The 19,848-nt window shown below is 39.4% G+C and overlaps 2 protein-coding genes across 2 annotated transcripts; both read right to left on the reverse strand.

Moving 5' to 3' along the window:
• LOC8067519 (gamma-glutamyl hydrolase 2) lies at nucleotides 3,109-7,124 on the reverse strand. Its single transcript, XM_002441341.2, has 10 exons — nucleotides 6,639-7,124; nucleotides 5,808-5,894; nucleotides 5,591-5,680; nucleotides 5,233-5,324; nucleotides 4,751-4,811; nucleotides 4,465-4,554; nucleotides 4,232-4,294; nucleotides 3,966-4,054; nucleotides 3,504-3,596; nucleotides 3,109-3,422 (listed from the first exon to the last, which is right to left on the reverse strand). The coding sequence occupies exons 1-10, from the start codon at nucleotides 6,966-6,968 to the stop codon at nucleotides 3,389-3,391; spliced, it is 1,029 nt and encodes a 342-aa protein (XP_002441386.1). The 5' UTR covers nucleotides 6,969-7,124; the 3' UTR covers nucleotides 3,109-3,388.
• Nucleotides 12,348-13,930, reverse strand: LOC8067520. The gene has a single exon (XM_002441342.2). It carries the CDS (start codon nucleotides 13,851-13,853, stop codon nucleotides 12,666-12,668), a length of 1,188 nt encoding a protein of 395 aa, XP_002441387.1. The 5' UTR covers nucleotides 13,854-13,930; the 3' UTR covers nucleotides 12,348-12,665.

Here is a 19,848-nt window from a genome sequence, read left to right on the forward strand (position 1 = left end):
AGGTATCGTGAGTATAGTAAGGTCTCGCGGTAGCTCTGACGAGATTCTACTACGCCACAGCGAGGGTGGTGATCAGGGGCGAAGCTAGAGCAAATTAGAGGGGATGTCTTTCTCTTGTAGTCGTGAAAATTTAATCTATAACCATGATGAAAATTTGTTTCTAATAGTGATTTTTCAAATTTTGATAGCTGCCTGGACACCCACAGCCTTCAACATAGCTTCGCCCCTGGTGGTGGGGGTGAGTGCTACAGCCTGAGCGTTGGAAGAAGTGAACCGTTCGAGGAGGAAGAAGAATAGTGACTGTCTGAGATATATCGGATGTTCATCGAACGGTGGAAATTCGTCGCCATTTCAGGCGCATGAGGTATAGCAAATCTTTTTTTAAAAAAAAAACGTCGTCGCTGCCCTTGACAAACACAATCAACCGTATACGACTATCATATCACCGTCTAACTATCGGCCGGCCATCATTCCGCGCGCGTGAGTGGATCCCTGGCCTGAAATCCCACCACCCCACAGCCATGTGCTCACTTGCTGGATCCGGTGCTGCAGTTTTTTTTTCTCCAAGGGAACCGAACGTGTGTGATCAGTACGTAGGAATTAATGTGTGTGCGTAACTCGTGTTCTTTATCTGCTCAGGTAATCCCATCCGTATTTTATTGGAGCACATGGACATGGTTAGCTGTCAGTGCTACTGATTGGTGTTAAAAAAAAATGAAAAAGAAAGCGCACACCTGCCACAGCTGTGCTAGCGTGACCCGTGATGAGCGCTCGCCGCGCGCGCTGCTTTTGCCTGCTTGGATCGGCTTCTTCTAGCGCTGGCAAGTCACACCTTCGACTCGCGTGCGGCGGCGCCACCGTACCGCCGCGTGAAACGCCGGTCCGGTCCGTGCCGTGCCGTGCATTGCTCGCACCTCGCAGTCGCAGGGGAGCAGGATGCTTTATCGACGCGCGAGAACCGAGAAGGGGAAGCAATAGCGATCGGCGTTGCCCTACACTAGTATACACGTGAGGACACGCATGTACCGCGCAAAAAGAATGATACGGAGTAAAGCCTTGTTTAGTTATTTCGGACTTGGATACTGTAGCACTTTCGTTTGTTTGTGACAAATATTATTTAATTATAGACTAACTAGGATCAAAATATTCGTCTCGTGATTTCCAGCTAAACTGTGTAATTAGTTTTTGCTTTCATCTATATTTAATGTTTCATGCATGTGCCGCAAGATTCGATGTGACGAGGAATCTTGAAAACTTTTTGCTTTTTAGGTGAACTAAACAAGGCCTAATAACAAATCTCAGGCTGTCAGCTCCCTCATGAGAGTGCACACATGAGGACAATGCTAAGACGCACACATGAGGACAATGCTAAGGACAATGCTAAGACCTAAAGTCACGTGCACATGCATCATGTATGCATGTGATCTAGATCTTTTTAGACCATAAAGTTAGATTCGCATTAATTCATATGGGTTGCCGTGGATTAAAGGATAACTTGAACTAAATTCTACTCTAATATATCTCAACACATATAGATTGAGGTAAATTCGACAACATCCAGATAAGATCTAAGTCATTTCTTTATTTACTCCAACACATCAGTACGTAGCTTGAAGCTACTCAACCTAACCACTACTCACCCTGTTCTGTAGCAGCAAACTGAAGACACATGTTAGAAAAGCACTCTTGGATCGACATGTTGAGTACCTTCTTGGTTCTATCCAGCTCAAAGATCAAGTGCTTAAGGTAATAAGAGAACCTTGCAGGGTTGGAAGCTTGACAGAGGAGCGATAAAACTTTGAGCTCACTTCAAACGTGGTCTATAGGGGTCACCGGCAGTCATCAATAGCATTGAAAAAGTCTTGTGTCACCATTTGTGGCATCTCTTGTGCTCAAGTCCATTTCAAGCTTTATTTGGTGCTGTTTACTTTATTAGACTTAGATTGCTTGTTTGTGACCCTAGGTTGCAAACCCCACTAGCTAGGAAGTAGGATATTAGTGCTTTTCTGTGTACTAATTAAATACTAATTAAATCTGCCCTAATGTCTTTGTTTTTAATGGTCATCGTATATTTACTCCCCTTACTCTGTTTCTTAGATCCTACAAATTGTTAAATGTCATGCAATGTGTTTTGTTATAAACCGTTCGGTACATGAGACTTGAGAATTTTAGATCTACATGTACCACGAGAGGTTGAGAAGTACTGAAATTGCTTAGATAATTATTTGTCTATTTATTCTATGTCATTTATTGTGGCAATTCCGTTGCTTATCATTGGCATGATGTTAATGATGTGCTATACTGTCTATCATAAATGGCACGGTGAAACCTAGTGAGGGTATGAAATCTTAATTGATAGGTTTTGTGGGAATGTGGGTGCAGATAAAAGTTTTGTATTTTGGGTATTCTTGCGGGTGAGTAATTCTTTGCCCGCATTATCTCTTTGTTTGACACATCTCTTCTTTACTAGTGAAGTTTTTTTTTACTTCAGTTCCACGAGTAGCTCTATTAGTAGAGCCGAAGTCATTTTTGAACCGTTTGACAAAATAACTCTATATGTGAAGCTCATTAAAATATGTTTTCATTGTAGAATCCCATACAGAAGTGAGAAACTACTATTTTTAGCTCCATCTCCCACTCACCCTCTCTAAGAATAAGTTTTAAGGAACTTTTCAGGTGAAGCCATTTCATTTATTCTGTTTGGCACAAAACAACTCCAAATAGTAACTCCTGAGGCAGGCAGAGGACTTGTGCCAAACGGAGACATATGGTTGGCGTCTAAAACTATCCTGAGATATACAAGGTAATGGGGTGCGATTCCTAAAGAATTAAGACCAGACCGTGGTGGATACAAACCCGGGTAAAGTGAACGCTGCCGTAGTGCAAACAATCAGATTACCATCAATAGGTACGATCCAACACAGGGGCCATCTTGTTCGTTTAACTGATAAGCCATAGCAGAAAGTACCGTTCACTGATTTGTTGTAAGAGAAAAACACTGCTGAATGATTGACAGATTCGGATGATAAGCTCAAGCGAGCATGAACCAATCCTATGCCCCGCTACTGCTGCTAATATTCAACTCAGTTTCGATGGATTTCATGAATCTGATCCAAGAACATTCAACCTTCACCTGATTCGAAGACACTTTTAGATTCAGAAAATCTCCATACAAGTATTTTACAGTTCATTACATTATTATTCCTGCTTATATATACATACATATTAATTACAGAGCTACCCGGAAAGGTTACTGCAATACAGGCAGTCAACGAAATCTGTACACTTCCAGGTACCACGCGTAATACACAATCACAATACAATGGACCTCGATACAAATAGCAATGCAGTGCTGATTCCTGAAGACACCCAGACGTCCACTTCAGTCTCAGGCAAAGATGTAGACCTCCTCAAATGATTTCCTACCAAGAATACATGCGTTAGTCTAGATGAATGGATTGTACATCGGTTTGGAGGTAAAGAATAAAGATACAGAGACTCACGATTTTTTTCCACTAAATGTCGGGCTGTAGTTGTAAATTAAGTTATCCAGCACTTTGTCGGCAGGAGGCCTGTTTGGAGACTTGCGTGCTTGGCTGTTTCACGACACAGCGAAGGGTAAGGTAAGGATGATTTTTCTTTCATCGCTCTTGCAAGTTTCATTAAAGCAAGGTCCTTTCTTGCATATGCTTAAACCAAGACATCAAAGCACTACGACCAGAATTCCTGAGAAGGAACACTACTAAAACTTGGGTTTATTTATTTAGAAACGGAAGTTTCAAAGATAAGAGAACAACAGAGTGATTAACAGCCAAAGAAAATGTATGTAGTGTTTGATCAATTTCTGGTACATTTCCACAAAAGAACGATAAAGGTGGTGGCCTGGTGGGTACATCCTGAAATATCCAGATGAAGTATTGCCAACTTGAAATGTATAATAGATGTTACATCCTACAACAACAAACCTGATAAAATGATTGGCAAAATGTTGAGTAACCTGTACTGCATCTTCGCTGTGTGGAATCATTGGTTTCCTCCACTCAAAAATGGCTTTCTGCATTAAGTGAGGACAATTTTATATTTGTATAAAGCCATTGGTATCTGGTGAGTGGCCACAATTTGATATTTTGTGAATATTAATTTTAGAAAAAATGCAGTGCACAAGAAAAAAAAAAGGCAGAGCCAATAATAATATATTAGCATGGAACTCCCAAAACAACAACTAAAATACCTCAGGATGCCATTGCGTGGAAGTGATTGGATAATTATAGGCTTGTACAGTTGAGACATAGACCTGATTTGACAGACAAAAGAATGTTAATTTGTGCAATGGAAGAATTAATGGGCATTAACCTAGATCAGCAACTTTGGAAATTTGCAAATTTCATCGAAGTTGTTCCATTTATACTAATCACATAACACCTTCCGGATAGATTAGTATGTAGGAGCACAATTGTGACATACCTTGCCGTTTTCATCAGGTGATGTAGTCAAGATTTTGAAGAAACTTGATAGTGCATCATTCTCTCGATATCGCCTTGGTGATATACCATACTTCAAACAAATAACAAATCAGACTTGTTAGGGGACTTGAATCTTGTACTAAGTTTGGTTGTTCTGTATAAAGATGTTATCAGAATCACCAGCCAACAGCCATAATAGGATTGAGCCCAGTGCATTAAAGTAGGTGTTGTGTTGAAATAAATAAAAAAAGGACGAAGAAGTAATCAGAACCAATGGTAGCACTTACTCTATGATTTTGCATGACAAGACAGCTGGTGCTGACTTTTTTTATGAGGGCAGGGTCAAACCTGTGAGCAATTGCCAGTCAGTAGTTACAAGTGGAATTCATGAAACCACAAGTAAAACAATAACTTTTAATAGTACTAGCCACATCATCTCATAAGAAATTTATGTCCAGTCATTCTTTTAAATTAACTGCGCTCTGTTGGAGTGTATTTGGTCATGTAGTCCCCTGCCTTTTAGGGACCAATTATAGATAAAATTATGTTTTGGTAGCCATTTATGAAGCTATCTGAATGCATAAATATGCCAGCTTAACCCATTTGCCGATTGCACAATTGGTAACACAGTAATAAAAAGATGTTATTCCATGGGAACCATTCTATAACATTTACTTGCCTCATGTCACACAAGATAACTTATCTAAATTCTAAATGTCCCCATCAAGCACTAGCAAAAATAAAGACTTGCTTAGCATGAAGCAGCCACCTTTGAAACACTGAGCCCTCCAAAGCATAGCTGGGAAACTGAAGAGTGGATGCTTGATTCTGGGCGTCAAACGTCTCCAAGATATTATTGTCCTAGCACAATGGCAAGAGAACAATTAGTGCCCAATTTTGGTAAAGCAAACAGGAATAAATCATGGTCGCTTCATGGAATAGAAGGCTGTAGCACTTTGCTCCAGTACCTAACAACAGGCAAGTAAATGATATTTTAACTTCAAACTAAGCATTACTCTTCCATCATATCGATTTCATAGTTCACAATAATTAATAAGCTATCATATTATTTTTATATTTTAGTAAATAAGTTGGTCATATGGTAAATTTCTAAGAAGTAAAATTACCTTGCTGACAATCATGCTTATTAGCTCAAAGCCAAGACATTGGGCAAACAAAGGAAATGGTTCACCTGCGTCATTCTTGTCCAAAACATACTAAAAATGAAAAAAAAAAAGAGGAACTGTTAGAGTAAATCATGATAATTTGGTTCAATATTGTTCAGGCTGGCAATCATCAACATCATTATATCAATTTCGAACAATGTTCATAATAACATTGTACCTGAAACACTTTTTTTATCGTCTCAAAATATACACCTTGCTTCTCTGATCCACCAGTGAACAGCACTCCATTCAACAAACTCAGTTTCTGCAGGGAAGAGTCAACAAGGTAATATGTTAAACGCAGGGCGCCTCCACAAGCAGTTGTTTGTAAGCCAGTAGCCAGTGCTGTGAGAAGTCGTGATTGAAAATGAATGAAGAATCATCAGTAGCTTGGGGACCTGGGGACCCCATTCAGATCTCAAATATAGAAATACTCCTGGGTAGGTTGCTTAGGCTTGAAACAATTTACTCCAACAACTATCTCGATTTGTGATTGGTGACCCTATTAGTGAAAGTCTCCCGGACATGTTCATCAAGCAATTTTGACACTTGGGAAATTTCCTAAATAATCAGGACTTCACTACCACCATACATTCAGAGCTCAGGGGCATCAACGAAGAGAGAGAGAGAGAGAGATTCTGATTATCCCCCATTTCGAATTCCCTTCCCGAGAATTTATTTGGGAATGTAACTGAACTCTCAAAGACTGCTCTAGCAAAATACTATAGTGAACAATGAGAATTGACCAGCGCTATGGTGGGCAAGAGCTGCATATGGCAGAATTGACCAGTGGTCCGTTTTCATCTGCCCATATCCCAATTCGCGAAATCGTATATGCAAATGGAAGCATGAAACCTGTACGCTGTAGCAAAATACTATAGTGGACAGTGAGTGCACACCGAAGCTACTAACTCGATTCACGACGTGTTGCGTTGCCTATCCAGGACGCGACAGGGGAGAAGAGGGGAAAGGGTAGAAACCGGCGGAGGCGAGCGTGTGAAGCACGCACCTCGAGGAGGCGCTCCTCGGGCTCGTTGTAGACGAGCGGGATGACGCGCGCGCCGGCGGCCTCGACGAACTTGACGTAGGAGGCGCCGATGTAGGAGGTCGCGGTGGTGTTGCTGATCCTGCCGCCCGCGCCGTCCCCCGGGTGCGAGACGATGCCGATGACGGGACGGTCGTACAGGGCGGGGTCCGGCGGCGCGCAGGCCACGGCCCCCGCTCTCCCTCCCGTCGGCAGCCGGATGACCCCCGCCGCCGCCGCCGCCGCCCCCGACGACGGCGGGGGGAGGAGCGCCGCCAGGAGGAGCAGGAGTAGGTGGGGGCAGCGCGAGTCCATTGGCAACACTGGCGTGCGTCGCCCGCCTGTTTCCGTGTGCTGTCTGACGGTCACCGGTTAAAGAAGCTACGGGTGCGGGGGCACCGGAGCTCCAGGCTCCAGCCGTCACCCGTCGTTTTCGTGTCGCTCTCGCCAGTCGCCACTCGGTTCTCACTTCCGCTGACGAAATCGGCTTGAACTGATTTTTATTATTTATTGTGAGTGTCCTTATGTTGTCGTGTGAATTATTTGCATTGCTTTGTGTTTTGCCTTGATCTGCTTGGGTCATGTCAAATTGCGTGTAGGTGCTTTGTGAACCTACTCCAAGCAAGTCTTGTAAACCCTCTATAATATCAAGTGTAAAGTTCTAGTTGAAGAGGAGTTTCATTTTGTGTTGTGCAAACTTGAGGAAGCTAGGTGACCCAGATTTGGTAGTTCCACACATAATCTTCATTTTATGTATTTATATCACTTGTTTCGGATAAAAAAGTTCCTAGACCTCACTCACATCTTTAGAATACTATGTGGATCACAAAGGGGGGGTAAAGTCATTTTGTGTATTTTTATCACTTGTGCTTCCATGAATTTTGGTTGACCTGGTTTTGACTAACTCAACTACAAAGTTTTAAGAGTAGGAAGACAAACCATTCATCCAGCTTAACCCAATAGTTGCATGACTAAAGTATTAATAGTACGAAGAAAAACCATTATTTTGAAAGGATCTCATATTGCCCCATGAACTATCATTCCCAAAATAGTATATCTCTTCCAATAAAATACCCCAAACACCTTGATAATATTATCATTATCGTCATGAGTAAAGATGCAATCATGAGCTTCATCCGAGGAAACCCATAGGAACCATATTAAGGAAGTTTGTGATGTTTTCATGATATGAGACACTGGGTACAATGGGTGTTGATGAACAACTCTTTGGATGATGTTCCTGGATAATTCCATTATCCTTGCTTCAATACATCCAGACACAATGCAAGAAATTCAACACCTATAGGTTCCTTAAGCTTGGAAGCATGTTTCTTAGCAATTGTGTCACCATATCTAAGGACATTTGCCCCCACACTAAGACTTATTCGGCAACAAATGTTGGTCTCTCCAGAAATTGTAGCTAAGTAAGAAGTGTGCATAATTCATCATATTAATAATATAAACATAACCCTTATGTGAATGTTAATCCACAACATGATATGAATTTAGTAGGATTTGTAGGAGCTAGTCACTAGATGATAATGATAAAAAAAGACAACTTGCATTAACAAGCACACTTTACCCCAAAATAGAGCTAAATCTTTGGGCAATTGGTCAAATAATAGAACAATCTTGGTCAAATATATAGTTGCTAGGCACGCAAATACTTCTTGCTAATTGAAAAGTAATTAGAAGCTACACTAACTAGGAATGACAAAACTACAAAAAATGCTTTAAGATTATTGATATGATGTAATGCTTCCAAAACCAACAATAATGAAAACCATGATACAAGCACAAAAAATATGGATATAAAATAACTTAGGTATGAGGCCACTATAAATTTGTAACTTTTCCTACTGATTTCAATGCAACTAGGAAAACAAATGCTCGACAAAAATATATGGAAATACTAGAAAAAAGATTGTCTAGGATGTAAGCGTTGAACATAAATGTTATCATAGTCATCGTTGATCCCTTCATTTTATGTGCTTTAAAACTACCATGTAAGTTGAAATAGAAAATGAACTAAGAATTTAGTAAAATTAAAGTGAAAAATTGTTAAAATAGTCTATGTCATTATTCCAAATTAAACAATAATTGAATAAGAAGTGGCCTACATACTAAACTAAGTAGCATGGATTTAAAAATTTATTCTAGTAATAATGCTAAGGAAATGAAAATTTCTACCCATCTTTAAATAAAATTGTCATTCTAGGTCAATATCAAAAGAAATATACTAAACTATGATGCTTGTGAGGTAAACAAACAACCCTCACTCCATGAGGAAATTAAGAAAATACAGAAATATGGATCCATCTTGTTCTGTTTGTAAATAAAATAAACTAAGAAACAAAACATCTAGAATGGAAATACTATTAGATTTAAAGGTAGACATAGTAGAAATTAATTTGTATTGTCTGAAACCAAGCTTCCTTCTAGTAATACATCTTGATGACGCCACTCTACTTTTGTGTCTCTTCTTTAGTATATCGAGCATATATCATCAGAAGTTTAGATTTCCAACAAATATGTTCATTGATGAATTCCTTGGAACAACATATTTTAGCATGTTGTTTGCACTTTTGAACCTTTGGGTGCTTCTTATGCCACCTTAGGATTTTCCTGTGTCGTAATGCTTGGCCCAATTTTTTCTCTCGTCATATGCATTGACCAAGAAATGATGCTCCACCAAATAATACTTATTAAGCAACTTCCCCCAAGTAGCTTCAAATCCATTAATGATTAACATTTTGCTGGTCACCATGTGGAACTCATCTAACAAGATCTATCCTCCATATAGATTGGTCCCAACTCTATCCTTGCATTATAAAACATGTGCCATTTGCACAAAAGATATAGTGGCCTATGCATCACTTCTTTTATTTCTATCTCCAAAACCATGCAAAGTGATATGAAAAGACAAATCATTAGTTTTATACATCCAACAATCAACCTTTGAAGAAAACTTTTTCAGTGATCTAAAATGTTGTAGAAGACCATGGAAACTAGTTTGTTACTACTATTTACGGTCGCAACACAACCCATTAGTATCAAGAAACCTCTGAGCAACCACTCATATTTCTTAACCTTTTCATCATGCATTAGCACACTTGCAAAAAATCATTGACGAAGAGACCAAATGGCATTTTATATAAGTTCATGTAATATGTGGTGTCAATTGTCATGAGATTGCCAAAAACAACTACAATTTTGTTAGTTCTTTTCACTTGTCCAAATTAGGGATTTATTTTTGGTCCATGCTATCAAGACCAGCCTGAACTGAAGTCTTGCGTCTTTAGGTGTCTTCTTAAAAAAATTGTGTCTTTCTTCTACAATCATATGTCTCACGTAGTGCATAATGGCCTTCTATTGAAAGGTATGCATGAATCTTGCTTAGTGTGATATTATTCTCACATAAGTACTAGATCAATTCTCACGAGCATCCACCTATCTTCATATGAGAAGTCCATTATCTTTATCACCATCTATAGCTCTTATAATTCTTGGTTGTGTGACATGTATTGAAATAAGCTAACCATCATCATTATTGCACTCTAGCCTCGTGGTTAGAACCTTTGTTCTTGCATTTAGTTCATTTTTCAAAATCATGCATGCCAAAAATACATTTTGCAAATTTAGTGATGCAACTAGTCCATTTAATGTTATGCTTGTTTCATCTTGTAACATTAATAGCCAAACAAAATTATCAACCTCTAAAAACAACATACCTCATTGTTTGATAACCATCATTGTTCTTATTAATGTTTCTTTTGTCAATACCAAAACCCACCAGGGACAAGTAAGTTTTTAGAATTTTGAATTACCTCTAAAATAGAATGCTAAATCAAGAGTGGTTAAAAAGTAACCTAAAATTAGATTGCCTACATTTGAATCATAGTACTTTCTCATTGTCCTCTCAAGTCTCGATTATTGCACCCATTCTCATGTTGTCTACATTTTGCATGTTGGGCACCATCATTTTGTCTCCTTCTTAAAGAATAAGGAATTTAGTTGTATTTTACACACTTATAATGATTTACATTATGTGACGTGAATGTGGATATCAAAAGTGTGGACACACTTTAAGGTTCAATTAAGGAAATGTTATATATGGTTGTGTAGTAGGATGAATGTTAATGTAAATAGTTATATTCAACTTAAACCTTTTCTTCCATCCTTATGTGCCCATTGTTGCATCGTTTATTGACATATGCACATTGTCATCAATGCCAAAAAGTTGAAAAACTAGGTTATTATTTGTATGCCATTTACTTCTTGAACTGCGATCATCTCCTACTTGGACCAATTCAATAGTTAATTTAAAACTATATATTCTAGTCGATTTGTGCAATTCTTTTTTGTTAAGGTATCCTAATTTTGTTGGTTAAGCATCATAACCTCTTGAAGTTCTAAAGTGCCATCTTCAAACTCGAGTTTCTAACATCTCTTGTTTAGTTTTCTTGTAATAATTATCCCCATTTTATTTTCAAATTATGCCAAGGCAAGAAATAGAGACAAAGTATGTTTTTCCTATAAACTCATTAGTTGCATAGGAATACTCGAGAGTTTGTACTCGAGAGTTTGTATTCCAAAATAGTGGCATAAAAACTATATGAACAGATTTGTATTCATATAGTATTCCAAAATAGTTGCATAGGAATACTCGAGAGTTTGTCAAATCTATTCATATAGTTTTTATATTTCCAAAATCAACAACCTAAAAGTTATTCATGATTTATATTCTCAATATTTGATTCAAAACTTATTCAAAACACTTTATGGAAGGAGCATATGACTATGACTTGTTCAGTTCAGGAAAAATTTTGGTTTTGGCTACTGTAGCATTTTGTTTGTATTTGACAAATTTTATCCAATCATGGACTAACTAGGCTTAAAAGATTTGTCTCGTAAATTACATGCAAACTATGCAATTAGATTTTGTTTTCATCTATATTTAATGCTTCATGTATGCGTCCAAAGATTCGATGTGATGAAAAATCTTGAAAAATTTTGAAAAATTTTGGGAACTGAACAAGGCCTTTCATGTTAGTCGTGCTTCATTTTTCTTATTTTCTTGTCATTTGTTTATCAAAAACCACATCCTCCAGCCTCCTCCGATTCCACCACCAAGCCTTCCTCAGGCCCATCAAAATTGCCATCCGCCAACAGGCCCACAAGAATCTCTTCTTCACCCAGACTCTCATGACACATTGGTGCCGTGTCGTCAGTCCTCACGCGCTCCTTGTCGTCTCTTCTGAACCGCAATCCCCACGGGAACACTAGGCCGACTGCCAGACACACCTGGAATCCTAAATGGCAATCCATCACTAGCACGGGCAGGGGCGAAGCTATGCGCACTTACGTACCGGGGTCATCCAAGCCCTATAAATTTTAGTAATTTCTATACAGATTCATTGTTTGCAAGTAGATTTTGTGTGTGGATTAGTAAAGTTGGCCCCAATGGCTTTGATGCCTGGCTTCGCCCCTGGTCACTGGGGTCGTAAGAAATTAAACCCACTCTCGAGTCTTTGTTAACTTTCGATGCTGGACTCCGTCTGTCGCAAAATTGAAGTTGTTTGATCGTTGTAACACCAATCGAGAACTCTTAGACTTTGTAATGGAAAACGGAGTCGATCTGCTAAAAAAAAAAAATTAACTTGCACGAATTCGATTCGCTTATGCTATGAAGGGAAATGTTTATCATATTCATATATCCTGGCCAACAAGCCGCCAGTACATCATCACCTGGGTACACAGGACGCAACTGTAGTGTCCTGTCCACCGGTCTTTTATTACAAGGAAGAAAACATGGGGAAAAAAACGATGCGAAACCTAGGAAATACTAAATTTGTAAATCACTCAACTATGTTGCTGTTGACTGCTGTTTGTCTCTCATGACACCGCTGGGAGCGATGGGGTCCCAAACTGTTTATTCTCTTTTATTTATTTATGTATTTATTTATTATAACTATAGTTGAGTGAGATCAGGCGAGCTCAGGCCGGCGGCAGCTACAGCCCGAGGCCGCTGGACCCGGTCTGGTCGCCGGACGGCTGCTGCCTGACGACCGGCACCGGCTCGAAACCGAGCGCGAGCTCCAGCCCCGGCACGACCACCTCTTCTTCCTGATCCGCTACCAGCACCTGGTTGCCGAGTGGCGGCTCGGCCTCGCCTTGGATCACGTGGAAGGCCGCCGCCTCCACGTCGGTGTTCTCCTTCGATCCCTTTCCCTTCAGGTGGTGGTCGTTGCTGCCGGGAAGCTCCTCATCGCGGCCGCCGTCGTGCTCAAGAAGATCCATGACCATCGGCACCGGTTCCAGTTCTTCCGCCTCCGCCTCCGCCTCTTGTTGTTGCCCTTGCCCCAAAGGAGGGCTGGGCCTGGGCGACGCGCGCACGTTCTTGGTGGCCTTGGCCTTGGCCTTGCCCTTGCCCACGAACTCCTCATCGCGGCGGCCGTCGTGCTCAAGCTCCATCTCCATGACCATCGGCATCGGTTCCAGTTCCTTGGCCACCTCTTGTTGTTGCCCCAAAGGAGGGCTACCGCTGGGCGACGCGCGCACGTTCTTGGTGGCCTCGCCATTGCCCTTGAGGAGCTTCGCCTTGGAACCGTAGGAAGGCGAACCCTTACCGCGCTTGAACCCCGTGCGGCCGGCGGCGCGAGCGAAGCGGAGGAGGTCGGCGGCGACGGCGGCGTCGGAGTCCTTGGCGAAGTGGCGGATGTCGTAGGAAGCCGACGACGGGCCTAGCCTGGCGCCGAGCGGCGGCGGCGGGGCGTCGACGTGCACGACGTGGACCGGCACGCCGAGTTCCCCCTTGAACGCGGCCTCGACGGCGTCTTCGCACTTGGGCCACTGGCCCGACCAGAGCAGGCCGACGGCGCCGTACACCGGGTTGACGATGCGGCCGCACGCCTCGTAGAGCAGGGAGCGGAAGACCGCCTGGCAGTCGGCGCCGGCTGGCGCGGCGGCGATCAGGTTGAGCAGCCCCGCCCTGCCGTAGAACTTGGCGAGGAAGTGGGTGGCGTTGCCCTGCGCCTCGGGGCTCTTGATCCACTGCAGGCAGGGGCGGATGGTGCAGCCGTCGCTGCAGCCCTTGCGCAGGGCGCGGCAGCCGTTGCAGCTCGTCACCATCCGATGCGTCTTCGCCGCCCCTCCGCCTCCGGTGCCGGAGGTGGATCCACTTCCACTCATCGGGACCATGCTGCTTCTTGCCGAGTTTGCTTGCTATGCTATCCCTATACGAACCCGGCCGCGCGCGGCCCACGTTGTTGGAGAGGGGGAGCCGGGGAGGGGGAGCGTGCGTGGGCGGTTTTATAAGCGGAGACCGCAGGCCGGAGAGGGGCGCGGCGCAGTGGGCTGCTGCCTGCGCAGGGCGCCAGTGGTTTTGGAGGGGTGGGGACTGGGGAGAGGCGGATTCGGCGTCCGAGGAAATGGATTCCACTGGAGTAATAGCGAGACAACTGGAGGATGTGGCCGAGGAAATTGAAGTCGCCCAACGGCAAAGATGTGCCTCGCGGCAGAAGAATCCAAAAAGGGTGTATCAAAATGGCGGACAAGAAACCAAAGATCGGCTGCACGGGCTATCTTTTATATTTAATGTAACAATGACATTGAGAAGCCAAAGTCAGATTTCATAGGATTGATGGTTAAAGATTGGGTTGCATCGTTTCCTGTTTCACATTCTAAAATGGTCCCTGTAGTATAGTAGGTTTACCTTTTGAGTTTTGTTTCTAATAAGTTAGAACCTTTGTCTCAAAAAGAATACAATTATTCTAGGTGTATTTTTGTTAAAATGTCTAAAATTTGACTAAATATATAAGTAAAAATATTTTTATGACACCATATATTTATATATAAATATATTCCATGACAAATCTAATGATATTTATTTTAGCTAAGTGTTGTGTTAGAATTGTATTCTTTTCTAGACAAAGGGGGTAGTTGGTAATTTTATTTTATCTTCCATTTTACATGGTTGGTCCAAGAAAAATGGTAGGCAGTTTTTGACAAGTCTTTCTATTTAGAGTTAGAGAAAAAATCATTCATTCACGAATAACCATTCATTTCATAAGGTGCAGAATAGTTTGTGGCGAGGCACGTTTTTAGGTTTAGAGAACAAATACACAATAGAGAAACTAAAACAAAAAAGACAAAATATATGCTAGGGAGACTTTTGGAGGAAACCTTAGGTAAGTCATTGGTACAGTAGGTTTTAGGGGTGGTAAGTTAGTGATAGGTTCTAGGGTTGGAAATGTAAATATCTGGATTATACAAGTTTGTATCCGCTAAAAATGTGAATATGGATATCTGTATCTGCACTCATATTTATTAATAGGGATATTAAATAGATATATTCCATTTCACTTGTCATCATTTCATTATTTAAATTCAAATCCGCATCGAAATAAATGTGGATCTAGATGGATACTCCGCCTTTATTCCTACTCATGTAGAACAAAGCACTTAAATAAGTCATATGACATTTTTTTAGTTTTTCTTAAAAATAATATATTTTATACCACTTATTATCAAATATGCTATTTTATTCCTTTGTATTTAAGTTATTAAAACAATATTAATTTAAAATATGTTATGGACTTATGGTTACCTAACAATCTTTTGTGTGCATGCATTATGTACTCATATTTGATTCCTAATTGAGTGTTTATAAAAATTTCATTCTTCTACATAAATCATTTATAAGCAAATGGCAAATAGGTTGCCAAATTCAAACTATATGTTTGTTAGCATTGGCTATCGCTGGAAACACCAGGTAGGTTTGCCTAAGAAAAATGGCAAATAGGTTGCCATGATCCGTCATTGTATTTGAGTTATCATGAGCATCACATGCATAATCATCATCTAGGAAGCTCATAAACACCCATCCTCTCTATCTACCACCCTCATCCTTTTTCTGTTGATGCTAGTTACTTATGTTCATATGGTAACCCTAGTTGCTTGGGTTTCATAAATAGAATATGATTAACTAGAATGTTTGCCTCAGTTTAATCAAGTATAGCTTTTGTGCGTTGCTTAAACTTGTGTTTCTACTTGTTGAGTACACTTGTGCTCACACTTGTTTAAATTCAACAAAATATCACATTGGTACTAGATGGTGGATCTTATAAGTTTTATGAGGAGTTGTTTCACAAGTGCGAGTTGTGTGCTAGGTCTCCCAATTAATCATCCTTGTGGAAGATGGAAGCTGGAAGAGAAGATTAAGAATCATTTTCATTATGTTGTGCTAAAGGCTTGAACCTTACTATAATATGATTATTGTTATATAATAAACTTTGTTCTCTATTTTCCTTGTTTTTGTCGATATATGTGTATTATGGACACTTTAGACACATATCTGGCAACTACTTGGTCTTCTTTGAAAAAATGGGTGCACAGTTTAGCAGCCCAAACATTCATTCTAAGATCTCAGATTTTGAAATTTATTTTTTTTCAAATGATCTCAGATGTAGACAATATATAACAAATTTGTAGCTCTCAACATCATCTATAGATTTGTACTTGATAGTTTTGTTTGTTTGAGATTGTTTAGAGGGCCAAATTTTTTTAACATCCCATATTTTGAATTTTTTTACCTTTTTGAAACAAACTTAGATGGAGAGACACTTATACCAAATTTGTTGCCTCAATGTGTTCTACAACTTTCTAGTTGACTACCCTTTTATTTGAGATTATTTAGAGATGAAAATATTAATTTTAAGTCATCAAATTTTGAAAGTTATTTTTTAAAACCTTTTGAACAATTTTGGATGGCGACACACTTTATACCAGTTTGTATCAATTAATGAGATGATGAGATCTAACACATTCTAGTTTACTTTTTTCATTTGAGATCATTAAGGATCCCAAATATTCAATAATGATGACATGGCTAAAAATTGATGACATTAGTATAAGCTAGTGAACTAGATGATAATCGTAAAAAAGAACAACTGTATTAATGAACACAATTTAATTCCATTGAGAGTCAAATCTTTGGGCAATGGGACAAAGAAATAGAACATTCTAGGTCAAATATATAGTTTTGCTAGGCCACACAAATAATTCTAAGCAGGAAGGAATAAAAGTAACCAATAACAATGAACTATGCTACAGGAATAGAAATATAGATATGAAATATCCTAGGTGCGATGGCAATATAGATTTGCAATGCTTCCTACTAATTTAAATACAACTAGAACTAATGACTGACCAAAAGAAAAAGAATGACTGTAGAAAGTTTATGTATGATGTAAGCATGAACAAAAATAATCACATATTGTTTGTTTACAACTAGGAAATACATTGCAACTAATCGTGAACTTAATTTTCATTCTAGGTCACATATCAAAAGAAACAAACTACATTTTCATGTTTGGTGAGGTAAAAGTAACCCTCGTTCCATGATGAAATTGAGATAACTGCAAAACCATGGACCCATCTTGTTTGTTTACAAACAAAAATAAACTAAAAACCAATAGTTGGAGTGGAAATATTACAAGATTCAAAGAAAGATTTGATACCGTATTCCTTTTATCTTTCAGTAGTGCATCCTGATGATGCCACTCTACTTAGCTAGTTTTTCCTCTCATCTAGTGTATAGAGCATATAGATATTGTTTAGCATGTTGTTTACACTTTCAAACAATTTGGTGCTTGTCATATCACCACAACACTTGCTCGGTTCTAATCATTGGACCACCCATTTATCTCATCATATGCCTTGACTAAGGAATAATGCTCCATCAAATCATACTTCTTAAGCAACTGCTCAAAAGAAGCTTCTAATTCACTAACGATTAATGTTTCATGGTGACTTTATGAAACTCATCACACAAGGTCCATCATTCTTATTGGTTGTTCCTAACTCTATCCTTGCACCAAATATGTAATGATCCCCATATAATTTATTTTATTGCCATCCTCATGTCCATCCATTGATTTGAAAAGACAATTCATTAGTTTAACACATCCAAAATCAACCACTGAACAAATTTGTTTTGGTTATCTAAATTACTGCAAAGGAACATGGAACTTGGCTAGTTACTATGGTTTGTGGATCTACACACCCAACAATACTACAAATTATTTTCTATTCATTTCCATAACATATTACACACTTGCAAAAATCTTTGTTGGAATGATGAAGAATAGGACTAATCGTATTTTGTGTAAGTTTGTGTAGTATGTGGTGTAAAATGTACAACATCCCCAAGCACAATTACAATTGTGTTATTTCTATCTATTTACCCAAATCAATGATTTAATTTGGTTCAGATATCAAGGTTAACTCGAACCATAGTCCTAGATCTTATGCACGTGTCTTCTAGAAAGTTGTAGCATCTTTCTTCTATCAACACTTGTCTTCTCTTGTGGTCCAAATGGCCTTATATGGTGATCTATGCTTCCAAATAGGTATGCCATTATTTGAAATGAATCATGCTTAGTGTGATGTTGTCTTCACACAATTATTTATCTCATGTGCATTGACCCTTCTTTGAGAATTCCATTTTTTGTAATTCCTCAACATATGTTGACATGAACCAACCATTGTTATTAATGTCATGTAGCATGTAGGTTAATTGTTGTCCGACAGTTATAAAGCTTTGGTCTTGCTTTTGGCACATTTATCAAACTCTCCAGGCCAAAAATACATTTCAAAAATTCAATGATGCTATAAACAGGTCATGATTTTGTTGTCTCATCTTGTAACATTGATAGACAAATGTAATTACTTGCTTCAAATAAACAACCTCCTTCGTCGTTCTTTTCGATGTTTTATTTGCTAATACCAAAATCGACTACACCTATTCCTAAGGATTGTCTACATTTTGCACACTAAAGAATGATAAGGAATTTTATTTGTATTTTGCACACACACATACATTGATTTACATTATTCAAATATATCAACATGACACACGCATGTGGACATTAAAAATGTCGACACATGTAAAGGTTCAATGACATATAATACATGTGATCAGTGCAACAACATAAATGTTAATGAAGATATAGTTACATTCATCTCTAAACTTTTCTTCCATCTGTGTGAGACGTTGTCATCTTGCTCGGACCAATTTAGCTATTGTGTAAAACATATTTCAGTCCATATATAATTCATTGTCACGAGTTATACTAAGCCATTAGTTAAGTGCATATCCCTCCTTATCATGGAAAAAACATAGCTACAGGAGAGACTTGACACTAAGCTATTCCTATTTGTGCCGCTATGCCAACTTTGACCACTATTGTGTGCTATAGCGCCGCTAATTTGTATAGCTTTAGCGTTCAAATAGCGGCACTATTTCAGATTTTGCCAATAGACTATAATGACAATTTAGTTATTTTCTACTTATCATTTGCTACTAATTTCAGTATTTTGGATAATTAAACACTGGAGTTTCATGAACCATGTTGTAATATCAAATTGGTAATGTCACTTGGACTTATGGAACCTTAGAAACATATTTGTATTTATTGAATTTCATATTTTTCATGTATTTTGCATCAATTACTGGTGTTTTCTATATTTTTTTATAAAAACACTATCTGTCATAGCGTTGCTATAGCTTCATAGCTATTGAAAAAAGTTGCCACTATTTTTAATAGCTTGCTATTTAAAATCATGCTCCTTGTGTTTTGAAATTGCCATATTGAAACGCTAGTGAGTCATTTTTACAGCTTTATGTCAATGATTTTCTAACATCTTTCCTATTATTTCCATGTAATCATTAACCCTATTGTTGCTTCAGTACCGTGCTAGCATTATAGCAAAATCCAATAAAGATATAAACTTCTAGCTTCGCGGGTTCTCCATCTTGGTAGTGTTTTTTATTATTATTTTTTTTATCAGATCTTTGTAGTGTATTTGAGGAAGAGGGAGAGGGAGAAAAATGGCCCAAAGTAGAGGGATGTAGGCAGGCAGGCTTGAAGTCACAAGGTCATGGTGGCCCACCCCACCAAAGATGGGCCTCTGAGGAGCCCATCAGGGATCAGCTGATCCCTGGCCCAGGGAGAGTTCGTCCGAGCCTTTGGGCTCCAACTGGTCCCAACCGCCTCCGGAAGCAATCTTGGCAGTCCAACCTCTCATGTGGCCCGTTTGGTAAACAAAATAACTGCAGGCGCTGTTCAAAGAATTTCTACAAAAAGAGCTCGAATGTGAGACGGAAACACGGGATTAGCTCTGAGCCTCCAAA

The sequence above is a fragment of the Sorghum bicolor genome, chromosome 9, assembly GCF_000003195.3.
Source record: "Sorghum bicolor cultivar BTx623 chromosome 9, Sorghum_bicolor_NCBIv3, whole genome shotgun sequence".
Classification (NCBI taxonomy): Eukaryota; Viridiplantae; Streptophyta; class Magnoliopsida; order Poales; family Poaceae; genus Sorghum; species Sorghum bicolor.

Coding starts and splice junctions, on each gene's coding strand:
- LOC8067520 (XM_002441342.2), bottom strand. CDS start 13,853: ATGGTCCCGATGAGTGGAAGTGGATCCACCTCCGGCACCGGAGGCGGA.
- LOC8067519 (XM_002441341.2), bottom strand. CDS start 6,968: ATGGACTCGCGCTGCCCCCACCTACTCCTGCTCCTCCTGGCGGCGCTC. Junction 4,555..4,750: donor TTGTCATGCAAAATCATAGA/GTAAGTGCTACC, acceptor ATTTGTTTGAAG/TATGGTATATCACCAAGGCG. Junction 4,055..4,231: donor CCACGCAATGGCATCCTGAG/GTATTTTAGTTG, acceptor CACTTAATGCAG/AAAGCCATTTTTGAGTGGAG.